Source organism: Henckelia pumila, chromosome 1, assembly GCF_033568475.1.
Source record: "Henckelia pumila isolate YLH828 chromosome 1, ASM3356847v2, whole genome shotgun sequence".
Taxonomy (NCBI): domain Eukaryota; kingdom Viridiplantae; phylum Streptophyta; class Magnoliopsida; order Lamiales; family Gesneriaceae; genus Henckelia; species Henckelia pumila.
In genome coordinates this window covers 93,327,061-93,345,395 of record NC_133120.1, presented here as the reverse complement: position 1 = coordinate 93,345,395, position 18,335 = coordinate 93,327,061, and the positions used below count along the sequence as shown (strand labels likewise).

The 18,335-nt window shown below is 33.5% G+C and overlaps 2 protein-coding genes across 5 annotated transcripts; both read left to right on the top strand.

Moving 5' to 3' along the window:
* The first annotated feature begins 2,444 nt into the window (after nucleotides 1-2,444).
* On the top strand, nucleotides 2,445-7,394 carry LOC140889681 (lysM domain receptor-like kinase 3). The gene is made up of 11 exons (XM_073297404.1): nucleotides 2,445-3,415; nucleotides 4,100-4,174; nucleotides 4,388-4,690; nucleotides 5,124-5,269; nucleotides 5,351-5,440; nucleotides 5,535-5,640; nucleotides 5,832-5,983; nucleotides 6,061-6,158; nucleotides 6,287-6,413; nucleotides 6,622-6,729; nucleotides 6,957-7,394. Exons 1-11 carry the CDS (start codon nucleotides 2,815-2,817, stop codon nucleotides 7,119-7,121), a joined length of 1,971 nt encoding a protein of 656 aa, XP_073153505.1. The 5' UTR covers nucleotides 2,445-2,814; the 3' UTR covers nucleotides 7,122-7,394.
* Nucleotides 7,395-12,201: 4,807 nt separating this feature from the next.
* On the top strand, nucleotides 12,202-17,980 carry LOC140874517 (uncharacterized). 4 transcript variants are annotated; one of them, XM_073277812.1, is made up of 7 exons: nucleotides 12,202-12,687; nucleotides 12,988-15,611; nucleotides 15,689-15,797; nucleotides 15,917-16,621; nucleotides 16,703-16,747; nucleotides 17,257-17,406; nucleotides 17,656-17,980. In XM_073277812.1, the coding sequence occupies exon 2, from the start codon at nucleotides 12,996-12,998 to the stop codon at nucleotides 14,937-14,939; it is 1,944 nt and encodes a 647-aa protein (XP_073133913.1). In that variant the 5' UTR covers nucleotides 12,202-12,687; nucleotides 12,988-12,995; the 3' UTR covers nucleotides 14,940-15,611; nucleotides 15,689-15,797; nucleotides 15,917-16,621; nucleotides 16,703-16,747; nucleotides 17,257-17,406; nucleotides 17,656-17,980. The 4 variants fall into 4 exon arrangements, with proteins under 4 accessions (XP_073133913.1, XP_073133910.1, XP_073133911.1 ...); XM_073277809.1 differs by lacking the exon at nucleotides 17,257-17,406; XM_073277810.1 differs by having other exon boundaries at nucleotides 17,257-17,980.
* Nucleotides 17,981-18,335: the final 355 nt, after the last annotated feature.

The following is an 18,335-nucleotide window of genomic DNA, read 5'->3' as shown; positions in this document are numbered from 1 at the left end:
TAAATTGAAAAATAATTGTCCCTCGTGTTTTAATATGATATATGTTTAATATAATTTATTTAATTGATTTATCCCCTAAACCTTTTTATTTGAATTCATGTTATCAATTAAAAATGTTGTATTAAACCGTAAAATAAAATTGTTTCTCCAAGACTCAAGTATAGTATTAGATTGATCCAAACGAATATATACTAACCCGAACCAATATGACCATACAAGAAAGGGAGTCCGTAAAAGTTGAATAAAATTAGCTTCTTTTTCTTTTTTTTTTTGAGCAAATAAAATTAGCTTCTTGGAACAACGTGTGCTTGTAAATCGTGATTTTGTTTCTAACTTATTTTAGTTTCATAAAATTTTGCAATTAAGTCGTAAAATAAGAAGGGTTATGTTTAAAAAAAATCAAAGTTTGAAAAAAAAAAAAACTAAGGGCATCGTTGGTATATTAAAAAAAGTATCATCAAATTCAGTTATTATTCACCATCTTCCCTTTATAATTGACTCGCACGGAATGACACATACGTTGCTGTGATCCATAAAAGAATTATAAAAAAATTAAATTAAAATTATCAAAATTTGAATTCTAAATGATGGAATATATATATATATATATATATATATATATATAAATAGAATTACTAAATATTTAAAAGTATGAAATTGATTGAATAAAGGATATTTTCGATATTATGAAAAGTAACCAGCATTCCAAAAAATGGTTAGTATTATGTGTTTAACCTTAATAATGTAATAAATACGGTGATGTTCACAAGTATATCCTACTAATTTATACCGCTTTGTAATTCCAAAATCCAAACACTACCAAAATCTATTACCTTGCTAAATCCGAAGATTCAAAAACCCCGAAGTGTTGTTTTTGTAAAATTTATCAATACAAAAGATTAAATAAAAGAAATAAACATTGATTGCCAAAATTAAAAAATTTCGAACGACAAAAATTGCTAGTATTATTGGTGAGTGGAGTAGTTATCTATGGGCCCATGCAATTTTTTTATATAACTGTCGCTCTATTTTTCTGCCATTAATAATCAATGCACGTGTGGGCCTACCCTAGTCGGCCCATACTAGAATTTACGTACCCAGTTGTAGTAAATATTGTCTCTCACTTTTGTTTAATTTTTATTCATCTTTCTTTTTCGGGCCATATTTATATATTTTCTCACAGGGGGGACCTTTTTGTAATAAAAGGGGCCCAAATGTGGGCCTCCATTCCAACTGTCATGTCCCCTTTTATTTCTTCTTTTTGCAAATTGTGCTTTCGTTTTTCTTGGGCCAAAAAATAATATGTATCCAAGCAACTTTCGCTCGATTCGCACCCCATAAATTAGCAAATATATATTCCTTTTTTTTTTATATAGAAGAAATATATATTCCTTTTAAATAATAATAATATTGCTTTCCTTCTTGTATTATAGTTCCCCGAGATAAATAAATAAATAAATATATATATAATATTTTTTGCATTTCCATTGGACCAAGTTGGAAACGTAAAAAATTGTTATTTCTATATTTTAAAAGTTTTGAAGTGAAGGGCCTAATGGTGAATTTGACACCACGCAATGTCATTTCAACCAAATCTATAACCAAATTTATCTAATTAATTTTACTATAATATCATAATATATAGTTGGCACCACATGTACACACATACTATTATTCAAAAAATGTGCGTTGCCAACAGCTGGAAATTGTAATGCAATGATTTAAGAAAAAAAAAAGGAAAAAAAAAAGGCAAAGTGAGTGCCCCTGTGATCCCCATGGTCTTGCATATAAACCCAATGCTTGCAAGGATTGCATTACTAATTATTATACTTACACAATTATTAATTTCTTTAACAAAAAGAATTTATTATAAATTATAATTGAGCTTTGAACTTGATATTTTGTTTTAAATTTGGTATATTGATATCAAATGAGATATCTAATGCACTGAATATTGAAACATGTGAAATCCATTTAGAGTGAGTCGTTGCGGATATCAATTTCTCAAGTGTCAACAATGTATTAAAACTAAAAAATATTATGACCAATACTTGCTATATTTTAAAGTTGTATATTCAAATGATTTCATAGTCAAACTTCTATCCCATTCCTTTATCAAACCACCGGAGTAGCACAAAAAATTATATCCTTTGTCAATTTGAGAACACTCATTTGGAAATTGAAATGTGAAATGGAGTAGAATCAAATGTTACCTTAAGTGAATGGAAGAAAATGCAATTTCTCACCAGCCCGTCTCTGCACGCAGCCGACCAAGGGGAGTCGGTCAAATTCTAAATTGGCCCAAGAATTCCAGTTGAATGGAATCGTGACTTCTCAAGTCAAACACTGAATTTATTACGTCAACCGCAATTCAGTGACTATAAAGTTGTGAAAAATCCTTTTTGGTTAACCATCTCAAGGTTACTTGTAGATTACAAAATGTTAAAAAAAAGATTAATGATTAAAGAAAGATGCTTGTGACTTGTACCAGTTTTTTCTATCAAGTTGGCAATGGCTTTCTTCTCTTCTTTCACTGTTCTGTACACTTACCAGTCAGTAACTCTATCTCCTTTTCTCCCTGCGGAAAAATAAGTAACAAAAACCAAATCAAGAATCTCCAGATTCACAGCTCACTATCTTTTGCTAAATCCCACTTGACATTCTACACAAATCTCTTTGTTTTAGCTACATATATTCTTTTCAATTCTTGGTAGAAAAATCATGGAAGTCTCAATTTCGGGTGTGTAGTTACAAATTCCCACAAAACATTCGATTTCCTGAGCTTGTTGGTTATCAAGATTGAATTTTGCAACTATGGCTCAAGAACGAGCACAAATCCTGGCACTTTTTCTGCTTAGACTCCTGTTTCAAGAACTCATTACATCAGCGGCAGCAACTCCACTCAACTGTACAGACACTAAACGCCTATGCACCTCTTTTCTGGCCTTCAAGCCCACGCCAGAGCAAACACTTCCTGTGATTGAAAGCATGTTCGATGTTTTACGAGATGACATTACATTTGAAGGAAACGGTAGGGATTACGTTTTCATCAAAAAGAACTGTTCTTGCGCCTCAGTGGTGAAAACTTACTTGACAAATACCACTTTTACCGTGAGGGAGAATAATGGGTCTGTCTATGATTTGGTTGTGGAGGCTTACAATGGGTTGGCTTATTTTCCTTCAAATTTCACTAGAGCAGCCAGAAAAGGTGCAGTGGTGTCACTTAAGCTCGTGTGTGGTTGCTCAAGTGGGCTGTGGAACTATCTGATGAGTTATGTGATGGAAGATGGGGATAGTGTGGAGTCTTTGTCCAGCAGATTTGGGGTTAGTATGGATAGTATAGAGGCTGTAAATGGGATTGCTAATCCTGATAATGTGACAATTGGGGAACTTTACTATATACCACTGAATTCAGGTACGGTTGTTTCTTCTTTCTTCTCCCTTTGGGGGGGTTTGAATTTGAATTTGATGTATTTCTTGTTAAATTTTGTTGCGACAGCGTGTTATGTTGTTGTGTTTTTTCCCTTGGCTTCATTTTTAATAGAAAATCGGGGTTTGATTCTTTGAGGTCATTTTAGATCATTTTTTTTTTTTTTTTTGGCTTTACAGTTGGTTGGGATATTGATGTTCTTTCTGTGATATATAGTATAAAGATTTCCGATAGGTTGAAGTTGAAATGTTTGGAGTATTTTCTAGATTTTTCATATGTGCAGAGTCTAATATGCTAAGTTAATATGCTAAGTAGAATCGATTATGTAGAAGAAACTCGGTAAAAGTTGGGATTATGCAATGTAAATGGAAGAAAAATGCATTTGGATGGTTGAAATTTTGTTATTTGGGAGCATTCTGCTTGTAGCGAGCACAAAATATAGTATTTAACAAAAAGCACCTAAAATGTTTCCTTATCTCATTGAACACAACGAAATGTATAAACTGAAGCAAAGAACAAAGGTTATAAGAAATGAGTAATTTGAGTATTGAGTGGAATATACAGCAATCAGAGTCCTGTCTCTGAGATAGAATTTCAGGTGTGAATTGTTACTTGGGGGTAATTTTTGGGTAATAATACTTTGTTTTTCCTTTTGCCCCTCGCTTTCAGCTCCAGGCGAGCCTTATCTCGTAAATGATGACGTACCAGTTCCTGGTCCAGCTCCATCTGCTGATAACTTTGCAGGTATTATATGTTCTGGTATTCTCTTTCATGCTTGTACTTTAAAAAATCAGCTGTTGGTTTCGTCAAAAAGCACTGAATGTATATGTTTTGCATTCTCTTCCGTATAATTAACTGAAAAATTATGTTCTGGTCATGTTATTATCACCCAACAAATCATATTCATTCCTAATTGATATTGAAAATACTTTACTTACTCTCTGCATTTTTTACCAGTTGGAGATCAGGTGGATCACAAGTCTCGCATACCTTATTGGTGGATCATCGGAAGTCTGGCTGTTGGATTGGTTCTGGTCGTTGTTGTGGTGCTTCTTTTTGTTTGCTTGAAATCATCCATCTGTTCTGGTGGATCTCGAGGAAGTCACCCAAAGGATTCCGAAGGGAAGAATTCTCACAAATTTCACGTTCTCCGAAACTCGAGTTTCTGCTGTGCTTCAGGGAGGTCCATTTGTGGCAACTCTGGGAATTCAAAACATCATATTGGGGAATCTAGCAACCGGCAAATAAATATTCCTACAGGTTTAAATTTCAAGCGTTCTTGACTGCTCTTATATTATGAATCTTGAAATATGCTAATTTCTTTAAACTATCATGCGATGAGAATGATTGTTTGTTTCTGAGTTCCTCTGGTTTGTTGGAGATTTTCTTGTTGGAATGAGACAGCTGGCTACAAAACGGAAGCCATATACCTTATTACCCAATTTTCTACAATGAAGCAATGAAATTAGAAGATTTTAGGTGATTTTTTGCTAAAATAATTATAACCGTAAGCCGCTAATATTATTTTCTTGAATGTCCTCTGGAGTTCTAATAAATTCAAATAGTTTCTGAAAAATGAGTGTAATTCGCTTGGACTGCAAAATTTGCTAAAACCTGCTTCTGGTTTTCAAATTATTGCCTACGGAAATTTATGATATAATTTTCTTAATTGTACTTGCCTTGTCTACGGCAGTGATAGGGACCGATGTATTTGACATGGATAAGCCTATCGTTTTCACGTATGAGGAGATTCTGACTTCGACAGATGGGTTTTCCGAGTCTAATCTTTTGGGACATGGAACATATGGTTCAGTGTATTATGGACTTCTTCGAGACCAGGTTTAAACCTCTTGAGTTTGCTGCTTGACCTCGCTTGTCAATTAAGTTATAATAATGCGATGTGGTGGTGTAAAATTTCAGGAAGTTGCTATCAAAAGAATGACGGCTACAAAAACTAAGGAATTTGTGGCAGAGATGAAAGTTCTGTGCAAAGTCCATCATACAAATTTGGTAATGTTTTTCTTTTGCAGTTGATGCCTGTAGCTCGTGAGCTTGGTTGTGAGATTATATAATGTTGATTATTTTTTGTTTGATTTTTTCAAAGGTAGAATTGATCGGTTATGCAGCTAGTGTTGATGAACTCTTTCTTGTATATGAGTATGCTCAAAAGGGTTCTCTTAGAAATCACTTGCATGATCCTCAGACTAAAGGTTAGCTCGCTCTAGCCCTCGGTGTCAGAGGGAACCATTCTGTTTTAAAAATCTGCATTTTGAGTTTCACCCACCTATATTTTTACCTTGGGGTCTCCGCCACTGAATCTCAAAAAAATTTCCTTTGTTTTAGTCATCATATAATTAGCTCTGATAACTTACATTGGATTCTGTCTCCATGATCTAAATAGGTCATACATCGATATCTTGGGTCACGAGGCTTCAAATAGCACTTGATGCTGCTAGGGGCTTAGAGTACATACACGAGCACACAAAACCACATTATGTGCACCGAGATATCAAAACTAGCAACATTCTACTCGACGGCAGCTTCAGAGCAAAGGTTTGCTGTTCTAACTCGGGTATTTGTTCAACTAACCAGATAGATTTATCTCATGTAATCAATATAAATTTGTGTAGATTTCAGATTTTGGTTTGGCGAAACTTGTGATGAAAACTAACGACGGTGAAGAGTCGGTCACGAGGGTTGTAGGAACTTATGGTTATCTTGCTCCAGAGTAAGTGTTAACTACACTTACTAGAAAAAATATAAGTTTTGGTCCAAAAAATACTTGTTAAGTTTCCCCTGAATAAATTTTTGTGTGTTATTAATTTTCTATTTGATTAAAAATTCTGGATTCTTCAGATACTTGAGGGATGGCCATGCTACAAGCAAAAGTGACGTCTATGCGTTTGGTGTGGTGCTTTTTGAATTAATATCCGGAAAGGAGGCTATGACAAGAAGTTCCGAAAGACGGTCATTGGTATCGATTGTAAGTCCAGGCATCGCTTCCTTGGATGAATACACACGAGAGTTTCTTTTTGATGAATCAGATTAATACTTTGTTGCAATATTGGATAATAACAATGTATAGTTTTATCTTTTCTCCACTTTTCGAAATTATTACAACGATGCCGATAGCTGACCTTCGATGGAAGGTTAATTCTTGCCACAGCCCTCTAATGCCGTGAAAGTTTCAGGTAGTGGCTGCTCTAAGGAATGCACCCAACTCCATGAGTATGTCGAGCTTGAAAGATCACATTGATCCTCATTTGATGGATTTGTATCCGCACGATTGTCTTTTCAAGGTAATGTGATGCCAAACTAGAGCTTATTTAAATCCTCATAGGAAGATGAGCGCGACCCATCGTTATTTTCGTTATTGAAATCCAAGACCCACATATAGCAAATCCACTTTGTAAAGTATACATCAAACCAAAACAAAAAACGCAAGCTCGTTTTCTAAACGTCCTGATCAACCAAGAAACATAATCGAGCTGATCACTTCTTGTTCTCCCGTATATCTACGTTACAGATGGCTATGTTAGCGAAGCAATGCGTGGACGAGGACCCCATTTTAAGACCGGACATGAAGCAACTGGTGATATCGCTCTCACAGATCCTGCTGACCTCTGTCGAATGGGAAGCAACTCTAGCAGGAAACAGCCAAGTATTTAGCGGCCTCGTTCTTGGAAGATAAAACGACTGCTGGTTTTTGTATCTGGCGATCAAGATGGCTGATTCCAAGCTTTTTGTTTTGGCTGAAATTTTTTTTTGGTATGGTGTAGGACTGTAGGTTGTGTTTATAGCCCCACGGTGTGTGCAAATATGAGATGAACCAAATGCACTTATTGTTCGGTAACCTCGTTTTTCAGTTGATTCATTGATTAACATGGTTTTAAATGTTGTGTCCCTAATGTTCTTTGCATTTATTTATGAGTTTATATACAGAAGAGGAATGTATTTTATTTAATTGAAGGACCTAAAAAATGGTTATGCTACTGTGTATTAAAATATAATGAAACATGATAATGATTACTCGATCGTTTATCCATCTATTTCTAGGAGACTATGCAACACTAGTTTTCTGGTCGGTAAAATTGTAGAAGAGGATATCACAGCAATTTTGGATAGTTTTACTTTTTATTTGATACAAATAAACATGACATTGCTTTTAAGTGCGTTCAATATTTTTAAAACTAAAAGAGGAAAAAAAAATTTATTTTTGTGCGAGAATAAACCAGAAATGCCTAATATAATAAACTCCTAACAAAATAAACCCACACCGACATTTTGGAAGAGGCTTGGTCCTAGGGTTGTAAACGAGTCGAGCTGGCTCGCGAACTTTTCGACCATATAATAAACTCCAAACAAAATAAACCCACACCGACATTTTGGAAGAGGCTTGGTCCTAGGGTTGTAAACGAGTCGAGCCGGCTCGCGAACTTTTCGAGCCGGCTCGAAAAAATATTTGATTCGGATTCGAATTTTTTGAACTCTAGCCGAACTCAAGCCTAAAATCTTTTGTTTGAAAGTTCGCGAGTCGGCTCGCAAACCTTTATATAATATACATATAATATTTTATATAATATATATAATATATATTATATAAAATATTATATATATTATAAATAATATTATATTATATATAGATAATATTATATAATATATTTAAACGAACTCGAATTCGAACTCTCTATCGAATCGAACTCAAGCCGAAAATAAAAAAATTTCGAGCTTCGAGCCGAACTTCGAATATCTCAATTCAAACTCGAGCCGAACTAGACCTGGCCAAAGGCCGGGTCAAACCCGGACCCTACCCGAAACCGGCCACGGGCCGGTTAACCGGGTCAACGGGTTTGACCCGGAACCGTGACCGAACAGTGGCCGGTCCGGTCACGGTTTTTCCTTTTGAAACCCGCCGACCCGGCGGTTCTGACCCGGGTTCAAACCGGCGGGTTGACCCGAGTTAACCCGGCGGGTCGGCCTATTTTTAAATAATATATTTATTATTTTGTTAAAATTTTAAATAATATATTTAAACCTACACATGTTGGATTTGAACCCAAAACCAATTGGTATTGAGGTATCACTCTTGCCATTAGGGCATTAGATTATTTGATATTAGATTGTGATTGAAAATAATTAAATGTAATAAATTCGTATACAAGATGTTTAAATTGAAATGTAATAGATTTTTTATTGAGATATGTATAGTTTTTAATAGAGTAAAAATTATTTTGGTACATGAACTATTGATAAAATGTCAAATTGATACATGAACTATTGAAAATGGTTTAATTGGCATATAATCAAACTCAAAAGTCAATTTTTCCTTTTACTTAAATTTTTTTAAAATTGAATATTGTTATTAAATTGATTAATTGAACTATATACATATTTTGTCTTTTAAATTATTATATTAATCACAAGTATAAATATAAATTCATATTTACTAATTATTATACAATAAAAACAATATTATATATCGAAAAACACATTCAACGTAAAATTTATAAATTATAAATGAAAGACACACACATATATAATTTTTAATTTGATTAATATAAATAATAATATTATAACATAGATAAACAGAAAAAATATATATTTTATTATATATTTTTAATATATATTATTTTTGAATATATAATTTATCAATTGTTATATATGTGTGTATGTACATGTTTGTATTAATTAATATTTACAATATTTCGTACAATGAGTACGATCTCTTTTCTATATATAAAATTTAAATAAATATAAATTTATATTTATAATTGTATGAATAAAATAATTTTTAAAAATAATTTTTGTATTTATTTTAATTTAACAAAAATATTAGACTTTAAAATAATGTAGGTGAAGAGTAAAATTGACTTTATAAGTTGATTATGTACCAATTAAATCATTTTCAATAGTTTATGTACCAATTTGACATTTTATCAATAGTTCGTGTATCAAAATGAATTTTACTCGTTTTTAATATAAGATGTTGAAAGTTGAAATATAATTATATTTTTTATTGAATAAATGTAATAATTTTTTTATTGAAATATATATAATTTTTAATATAAGAAATGTAATATATTTTTTATTTAATAAATATAATATATTTTTTTTATTGAGATAGACATAGTTTTTAATATAAAATGTTGAAAGTTGAAATGTCATATATTTTTTATTGAATAAATATAATATTAGAAGATGTTAAAAGTTTAAATGTATATATTTTTATTTAATAAATTTATATATTTTTTATTGAGATAATGAAATATTTGATAGAGTTTTTAAAAGTTTAATTGTAAAATTTTTAAATTTTTTTTTTTTTTTAAAAAAAGCAAGGATTGACTCGGACCGGAACCGGCGGTTAACCGGACCCGGACCGGAACCGCCGGTTCACCAACCCGGACCGGAACCGGCCAAGGGCGGGCCGGTTAAGGGTTGGTAAAATACCAACCCGAAACCGGCCCGTGGCCAGGTCTAGCTCGAACACTAAAATTTTGCTATAGTTCGGCTCGATTCGGCTCGTTTACATCCCTATTTGGTCCCCATATCAGATAATAACGAAAAAAATTCATCTCTATGTGAAAAAAATAATTCAAAATAAAATATTTACAGCTTCTTCCAGTTTTCTGTTAATATTGTTGTTTTTTTGCATGCGATGTATGTATATATAACATTTCTTGTGTGTAATTTTATGATAATGATAAATTAATCTTTAAAGTTTAGATGTTTTCTGTTAATATTGTTGTTTTTTGCATGCGATGTATGTATATATAACATTTCTTGTGTGTAATTTTATGATAATGATAAATTAATCTTTAAAGTTTAGATGCTTGTATACTCTATACATATATATATTTTTGTTAGTTACTTTCGTATTAATTTCAAATGATATCACTACAAAAAAAAGGTTTTTAGGAGTGGTTTTTCAAGAGCGTTTGCAAAAACGCTCTTGAAAAGCAATCAACAGAATCGGTTTTATCTCAACCGCTTGTAATTTTGTATTTTTAAGTACGGTTTATTAAATGCTCTTGTTGAACATATTTTATCATCGGTTTGTATAAACCGCTGCTAGACAGCGCTCTTAATGTTGTCCTTTTAAGTGTGGTTTCTTAAATGCTCTTGCTTAACACGTTTTAGCATTGGTTTGTATAAACCGGAGCTAGAAAGCGCACCTAATGTCGTATTTTTAAGTGCAATTTCTTTAGCGCTCTTTTTGAATGTATTTTAGCAACGATTTGTATAAACCGCTACTAGAGTTCGCTCTTAATGTCTTACTTTTAAGCACGGTTTCGTAAACGCTTTTGTTGAACACATTTTAGCATTATCATGTATAAATCATTACTGGAGAACGCTCCTAATGTTATACTTTTAAGAGCAGTTTTGTTGAAGCTCTTGTTGAACACATTTTAGCATCAATTTTGTATTAACCGTTCCTATAGAGTGCTCCTATTATCTTAATTTTAAGCACGGTTTGTCAAACACTTTTGTTCACACACACTTCAGCATCGGTTATTATAAACCGCTGCTAAAATATGCTCCTATTGTCGTGATTTTAAGCACGGTTTTGTAAACCCTCTTGTTGAAAATATTTTAGCAATGGTTTGTATAAAATCGTTGCTAGAAAAAGCTCCTATTGATACAGTTGTTGTGAGTACTTTTTAACTCCTCATGTTGGATATTTTTAGCAGTAGCTTTCAAAAAACTGGTAATGTGAAACGCTTTTATTGTTCTAACTTCTTAGGATTATTTTTTAATTTGTACCCATTGAATACATTTACCATCGTTTGTATAAAATGCTATATAAACCGTTTATGTTGATATAACTATTAAGAATGCTATTCAAATTGTCTTAGTGAATATTTTTTAACAGCGTTTTAAACAATTCTGGTGCTCTAAGCCAATTTTATTGCTCTATTTTTTTAAGTACTCTTTTGGAAATTGTACATATTAGATATTTTTAATACCGATTCGTATAAACCACTGCTATAAATTATTAGTCTCGATTTAACTATTAAGAACACATCTCGTGCAAACCAAACTATCGGGTTTGTTGGAGCAATTTAAAAACTGCTCGTGCAAAATGGACAACAAAATAGGTTTTACTTAAAATCGTTTTTATTGCCTAAATATTAGAGATGATTTCATTACCATTGCACACATTTTAGTACCAGTTTATATCAACTGTTGCTATAAACTGTTCCTATTGATGTTGGTATTAGGATAATTCTGGATATATCAATTGTTGCTATAAACTGCTCCTATTGATGTTGGTATTAGGAGAATTTTGAAAACTGCAACATGAGTGGTTAAAAAAGAACATGATAAAAATATTGGTAGAAGTGGGGTAGTGATTTTCAAATTTTGTCATTTAAGTATTTCTAATTTTAGTAAAAACAGTAAGAATATTTTTGTACAAACAATAAAATGACCAGAATAGTTATTATTTTACTCTTTTATATATTATTATTATTATTATTATTATTATTATTATTATTATTTTATATATAGTAAAATTATCGGATTTATAAAATATATTATATTAAATACATAGTTTTGTGTTAAATATATTAAATTCATATTTAAACTTAATAACACGTATCTATTAAAATAAATCAACTTTATGTGTTCAGAAAAAAAATCAACTTTACCAAATTTTAAAGCTGTTAAAAAAATCAACTTTACCAAATTTTAAAGCTAAAGTAACATATAATATAATAATTATAAATATAAAAATACTGTACTATTAGACTTGCAAAATTGGTTTTATTTTATCATCATCTTCACCAATCTCTCTAACGTACGTCTCTCTCCATGATATCTGCACAAATTTCTTGAGGAAACCCAGACCACCGCCGCATTTTGATCAGCCGATTTTGCCACTCTCCGCCGCCGGAAACTCTAAATGGTTTTAGTGCTTTTGTTTCCAATGTCCAAAACTTTGCTTTCCTATCAAAATTTTACTGAAAACTTGCGACCCGGCTGGCCTCTGTTGACGTCGGCCGCCGTTCGGCGCTTGTTCGCCGTTGAAGTGACTCGTGCTTGTTGTAAACAGTGTTTTTGGGTCGTTGGTAACTAGTTTAAGTTTAGAGAAAAGCTTTTCGAGCCAAGTTTCGATTTTTCCTCGAGTCCGTGGCTTTTCCAGTTGAGTTCCGGCTGAACGCCGTTGCAAGCTACAGTCTCTGATCACCGTGCTTCGTGTTCGGAAGTGTTGAAACTCGAGTTTTTCAGCCGTGGTTGGTGCAGATTATAGACTACGGGTAAGCCTATTTGGTTCGATTATTATTTGATTTTGTGAGATGGATAATGATCAAATAATTTATAATTGTTGTATATTTGATTGTATGTATTAAATTTGCTATGATTTGAGGAACCGAATACATTTCAGAAATTTATTCGGATAGTTTTGAAAATCCAGATTTATATATTGGAGAATTCCTTAAATACGGTGTAGCTTAAGTTGAGTATTGGATTGTTCAATTATTATTTTTAATATTATTTAATGCTTAATGATCTTTGTTATGATGTGGGTATTTATATTTTAAAAAATAATTGCGCAGATCAAATAATGCAGAAGACATGGATGGACTGTCCTCGTGCTAGTCTTCAATATCGGGTCGGAATTCTACACTTTTTACGTTATGCATATGCTAATACAAATGATGAAGTGAGGAAACCATGTCCTTGTTGCAAATATATAAACTCATCAAATCACGATCGCGCAACAATCTATGAACATTTGACCATAAATGGTATGTTACCAGATTATCGCATTTGGGATTTTCATGGAGAAATGTCTACTGGACAATCTAGTAATAACATGTGTAGTGGGCCTCAGATTTCATCGGAGTCGGTTTTTGAGAAGACTAACCATGGACAGGTGGTGCAAGAAATGATACATGAAGCATTTGGGATGCGTGAAGAACCATTTACGAATAATGAAAGTTGCTTCGGCCCATCCACAAGTCATACGCCAAGCGAATCGAATGTAGAAGATTTCTATAGATTGGTTGACGATGGGAAACAACCTCTGTATACTGGATGCACCGAGTTTTCCAAATTGACGTTTCTTGTTGAGTTATTTCAGTTGAAAGTTAGTGGGAAATGGAGTGATAAGTCCTTTTCGGCATTACTGGACTTTCTTCGCAGAGTACTTCCGTCTGAGGCACAGGTACCTAATTCTTTTTACGAGGCAAAAAAATTAATATCCAAATTAGGACTTCATTACGAAAAAATACATGCTTGTCCAAATGATTGCATGATTTATTGGGGGAAAAATGAGAAAGAACAAGCTTGCAAAGTGTGTAACCTCTCGAGATGGAAGAATTTGCAGAAATTACCAAATAAATCACTGAGAGGTGGAAAAAAACGCCTTCAACTGAAAGCTCCTGCCAAGGTTTTTTGGTATTTTCCATTAAAACCAAGGTTACAACGATTATTTATGTCGTCTAGGACAACTGAAAATATGTTGTGGCATTCGAAGAAACGGGTAGTGGATGGAAATCTTAGGCATCCAGCTGATTCATTAGCATGGAAGACATTTGATGAACGACACCATGAATTTGCATCCGATCCTAGAAACGTACGGTTGGGTCTTGCCACTGATGGGTTTAATCCATTTAAAAATCAAATTACTTCACATAGTACTTGGCCAATTGTCGTGATTCCTTACAATTTGCCACCTTGGGAATCTATGAAGCCTCATTCAATTATTTTATCCACCTTAATTCCTGGCCCAAAAGCACCTGGAAATGATATTGATGTGTATTTACAACCTTTATTGACTGAACTAAAGGATTTGTGGAAAAATGGGATTTCGACCTATGATGCGTGCAGTAAAGAGATGTTCCAAATGCGCGTTGCACTGCTTTGGACAATTAGTGATTTTTCTGGTTTGGGAAGTTTGTCTGGATGGAACACATATGCCAAAAATGCATGTCCATCGTGTGCTGATAAGACAAATGCATTATATTTGAAGCATGGCAAGAAATGGTCGTTTAGAGGGCATCGTCGTTTCTTACCTCGGAATTCAGAAATTAGAACGATGGCAAGTTATGGCAAGCCAGAACGACGTGAGTTAGATTTAGCACCGTTGTCTGGATCCAATGTTCTTTCAATGACTCGATACAGGAACGTGGTATATGGTAAGAGTAATGCATCAAAACCAGCCACACGAGTAAAAACAGGGTCGATGGAACAGATGTGGAGAAAACGAAGCATATTTTTTAGTCTACCGTATTGGGAGTTTAACTTGATCAGACATAATTTGGATCCTATGCACATTGAGAAAAATGTTTGTGACAATATTCTTGGGACACTTCTAGGTGATTCAAACAAGAGTAAAGATAATGCTGTCGCACGTAGAGATTTGAAAATATTAGGTATTATGAGACAATTATGGCCGCAGATACAACCAGATGGCAAAGAGTATTTGCCAGCAGCATGTTATTGTCTGAGCAAAGATGAAAAAAAAAATATTTTGTTCGGTGTTGAAAGGCATTCGTGTCCCTGATGGTATGTCATCCAATATTTCAAAGTGTGTGGATGTTGGACGTTGTAGGATTATGGGTCTGAAAAGTCATGATTGTCATGTCATAATGGAACAATTTCTTCAAATTGTTCTCCGCCGCGTGTTATCAAAAAAAGTAACTGCGCCATTGATTGTTTTATGTGAATATTTTAGGACAGTGTGTGCGAAGACATTGCGAGAAGATGAATTGCAGAAGGCAGAAGAAGAGGTGGTATTGGCTTTATGCCAGTTGGAAAGAGTTTTTCCACCATCATTTTTCACAGTAATGGTGCATTTGGTGGTACATTTAGCGTACGAGGCAAGAGTAGTTGGGCCTGTAAATTCCCGGTGGATGTATCCAATAGAAAGATATCTTGGGAGACTTAAAAATTTTGTTAGAAACAAAGCCCAACCAGAGGCCAACATCGCAGAGGCATATTTGGCAGATGAATGTGTTGTGTTTTGTTCTCGTTATCTGGAGAGTAACAGCTTGTTGTGCAATCAAGGAACACGTCACAAAGAGACACCAAATGTTGAGTTTCCATCATTAGCAATGTTTCCGCAAGTAGGAAGACCTACAAAAGGACGTCAAGTTGTTAATTTGGACAACAAAACTTTGGCTCAAGCTCATAGATACAACCTTTCCAACTGTACAGAATTGGAGCCATATCGTGAGTAAGTATCATTTTTTAAACTTGTTTTTTTTTTCTTCGTAATCGAAATTTCTAACAATCATTTTTAACATTAAACAGAGAATTTAAAAACGAACTGAAGAGACGATATAGATATGGTCGTCGTCCAACTAATTCTCAGATGGATGATATGGTACGAATGCAATTTCCAAAATGGTTTGCAAGACGCGTAAGTATTATACTTAAAACTTACATGTATATTACTAGTTTCATTATAAAATGGATTGGTTATGTTTTTAGATATTTTTATCTCATTATAATTATAATTTTATTTTATGTATCTTACAGGTTGATCGAACGAATGAACAAATTGATGACTTGGATCTAAGGACGCTTTCATGAGGTCCAAATTCTGTGGCCTTTAGTTATCAAGGATTCAATGTAAATGGTTTCGCATTTCGCACAATGGAATCTGAACAGAACAAAAAAGTTCAGAATAGTGGGATCATGGTGCAATCGATGCATGATAATGATGATAATGAATCAACCTACTACGGCAGATTAAATGATGTAATCTCAGTTGATTACAGCAGTCGTGGAAGAATTGTTCTTTTTCGATGTGAATGGGTTAACACTACTTCTGGTACAAAATTTGATTCTTTGGGATTTACAATGGTTAACTTTTCACGCCTAATACATACAGGAGAACGAGAAGAGCATGAACCTTTCGTTCTAGCTTCACAAGCTCAAATGGTTTATTATGTCCGTGATCCAAAAGAAGAGGATTGGTATTGTGTTATTTTTCACACACCAAGAGATACATACAATATGGGTGATGAAGATGATCTTGATACAATGCATTTTGTTGATAGTAATTGTTCTGATATACAATCGTTGTTAAGTGGTATAAATAGGGAAGATGTTGAGTTAACTAGATATGATGTTGAGGGATCAATAGCTGATGGCGCCTGTCGCTAGCAATGAGACTGATGATGAAAATTTTAATTGAAGTTTGTGTTTTCATTCATTTTGGTGAAAACATATCTTTACATGGTACGTCATGAATTTAATTTTCTTTGTATATGTTAGTAAAGGTGATACATTGTATTTATCAAACTAATTGTTTCTTTGAAGGTATCTTACAATGCCTAATTCTCTTGTGGGTTAGAGACTATTTAGGTACTTCTATAAACTTTGTGAATTTATGTGCTCGTTTGTTAGTGTTTTCGTACGGCTTGTATTCCGTACTGTTGGATGAACATTTTGGGGTCATTGGTCTGCTATTCCAACATATCAGCAGGCCCATAATGTATGTCTTACGTTTTGTTTTGTTTATGATCGAGTTAGTTCACAAATTTACTCAAATTTCCACTTGATGGCATTTTATACTTTGGTGATTCTTTACATTTAGTTTTCCATATTTTTATACTCAATTATGTTCTTGATTTAGCAGCCCTCTAATAGCTTATGTGTGTATAATTTATATGTATTCCTCGGAAGATTTTTTTGGAGGATCTAGTTTAGTGCAATTCTAGAATTCATTTATTCAGTTTCCAAGTACTTTGTTTTCTTGTTTTGGAGAGAGGTGGATCTGCAAGTGGAATCTATATTTGGAAATTCCCATGTTTTCTTGATTCATGAATGATATTTTTGGACACTTGATTTATTTTCCCTCTCTCTTATTTTAGGGGTATGTGATTATAGATCAAAATTTCTTAACAATGTTGAAGGTTGTGGGTTTTCTGCGCTATGACATATGACATGGTAGATATTTGGTTCTGATGAGGGTGGGTTGAGTTGTTTGCGATATGGGTAGTTTTAGCTGTTTCAAGTCACAGGTGAGGCCTTTTTCTGCTGCTGTTTGTTTTTGAGGTTTTTGTTCTTACTTTCCATTAGATATTATGGCTGTTGGGTGCTTCCAATATGTTAAGTTTGGATGAGAAATTACTCAAGTTTGCATTTTAAGATCTATTATAATTTCCTCCCATCATGTGTCTTGTTTTTTTTTTAATACTAATTTGTTATGGAATCTTCAATAATATTGTAATTCATTAGAATTTCATCTATCATATTTTCTGTTGTTTCAGTCCCAAGATTGATCTTCTCTGGATGAAATGTCAAAAAGGCTTCGTAGGTGGTATGCTTGTCGTCGACGACATCGATACGGCGAAGATGAACTACCCAACTTCTTCGGAGAAAACGGGCCGGGGAGGTCTTATCCTGAGTCATTGGTGATTAGTGCGGACACGGTTTTATGGGAGCTCGAAGTGTCTTTCAACTAAACTCTCTCGGTCCACTTTTATATTCATGTTTTCCTCTCTGAACACCATCCATGGCTTCTTCCCAGCTTTGTTTAGTCGAATCGAACATTTCAGTTCATCGCACAACATCTGAATGAGTACTTTTGCTTGATTTGGTGTTAGTTGCTTGTCCTGGATTGCACATTGACGGGCAAGAGTACTTCAATGCGTTTCGAGCTTGGCCCGGAAGAACATGAAAAGCCGTAAACATTCCTCCACCGGTGGAGTCACATTTAAAATTCAAATGGAACATTTTTAATTATCTAATTAGATTTTTGTGTTAATTAAAATAGTACGAGATAATATATGAAAATCGTAAATCAAAACTAAAATACGTGTGATATATATTTATACATTATTTTATATACAAAATGTTTGTGTTCACTTGCTAATAACATTAATATATCTGCGGGCCTACGTAGTGTGACCGATCCGTTTGATGAATTTATTTAAATTTATATTATATT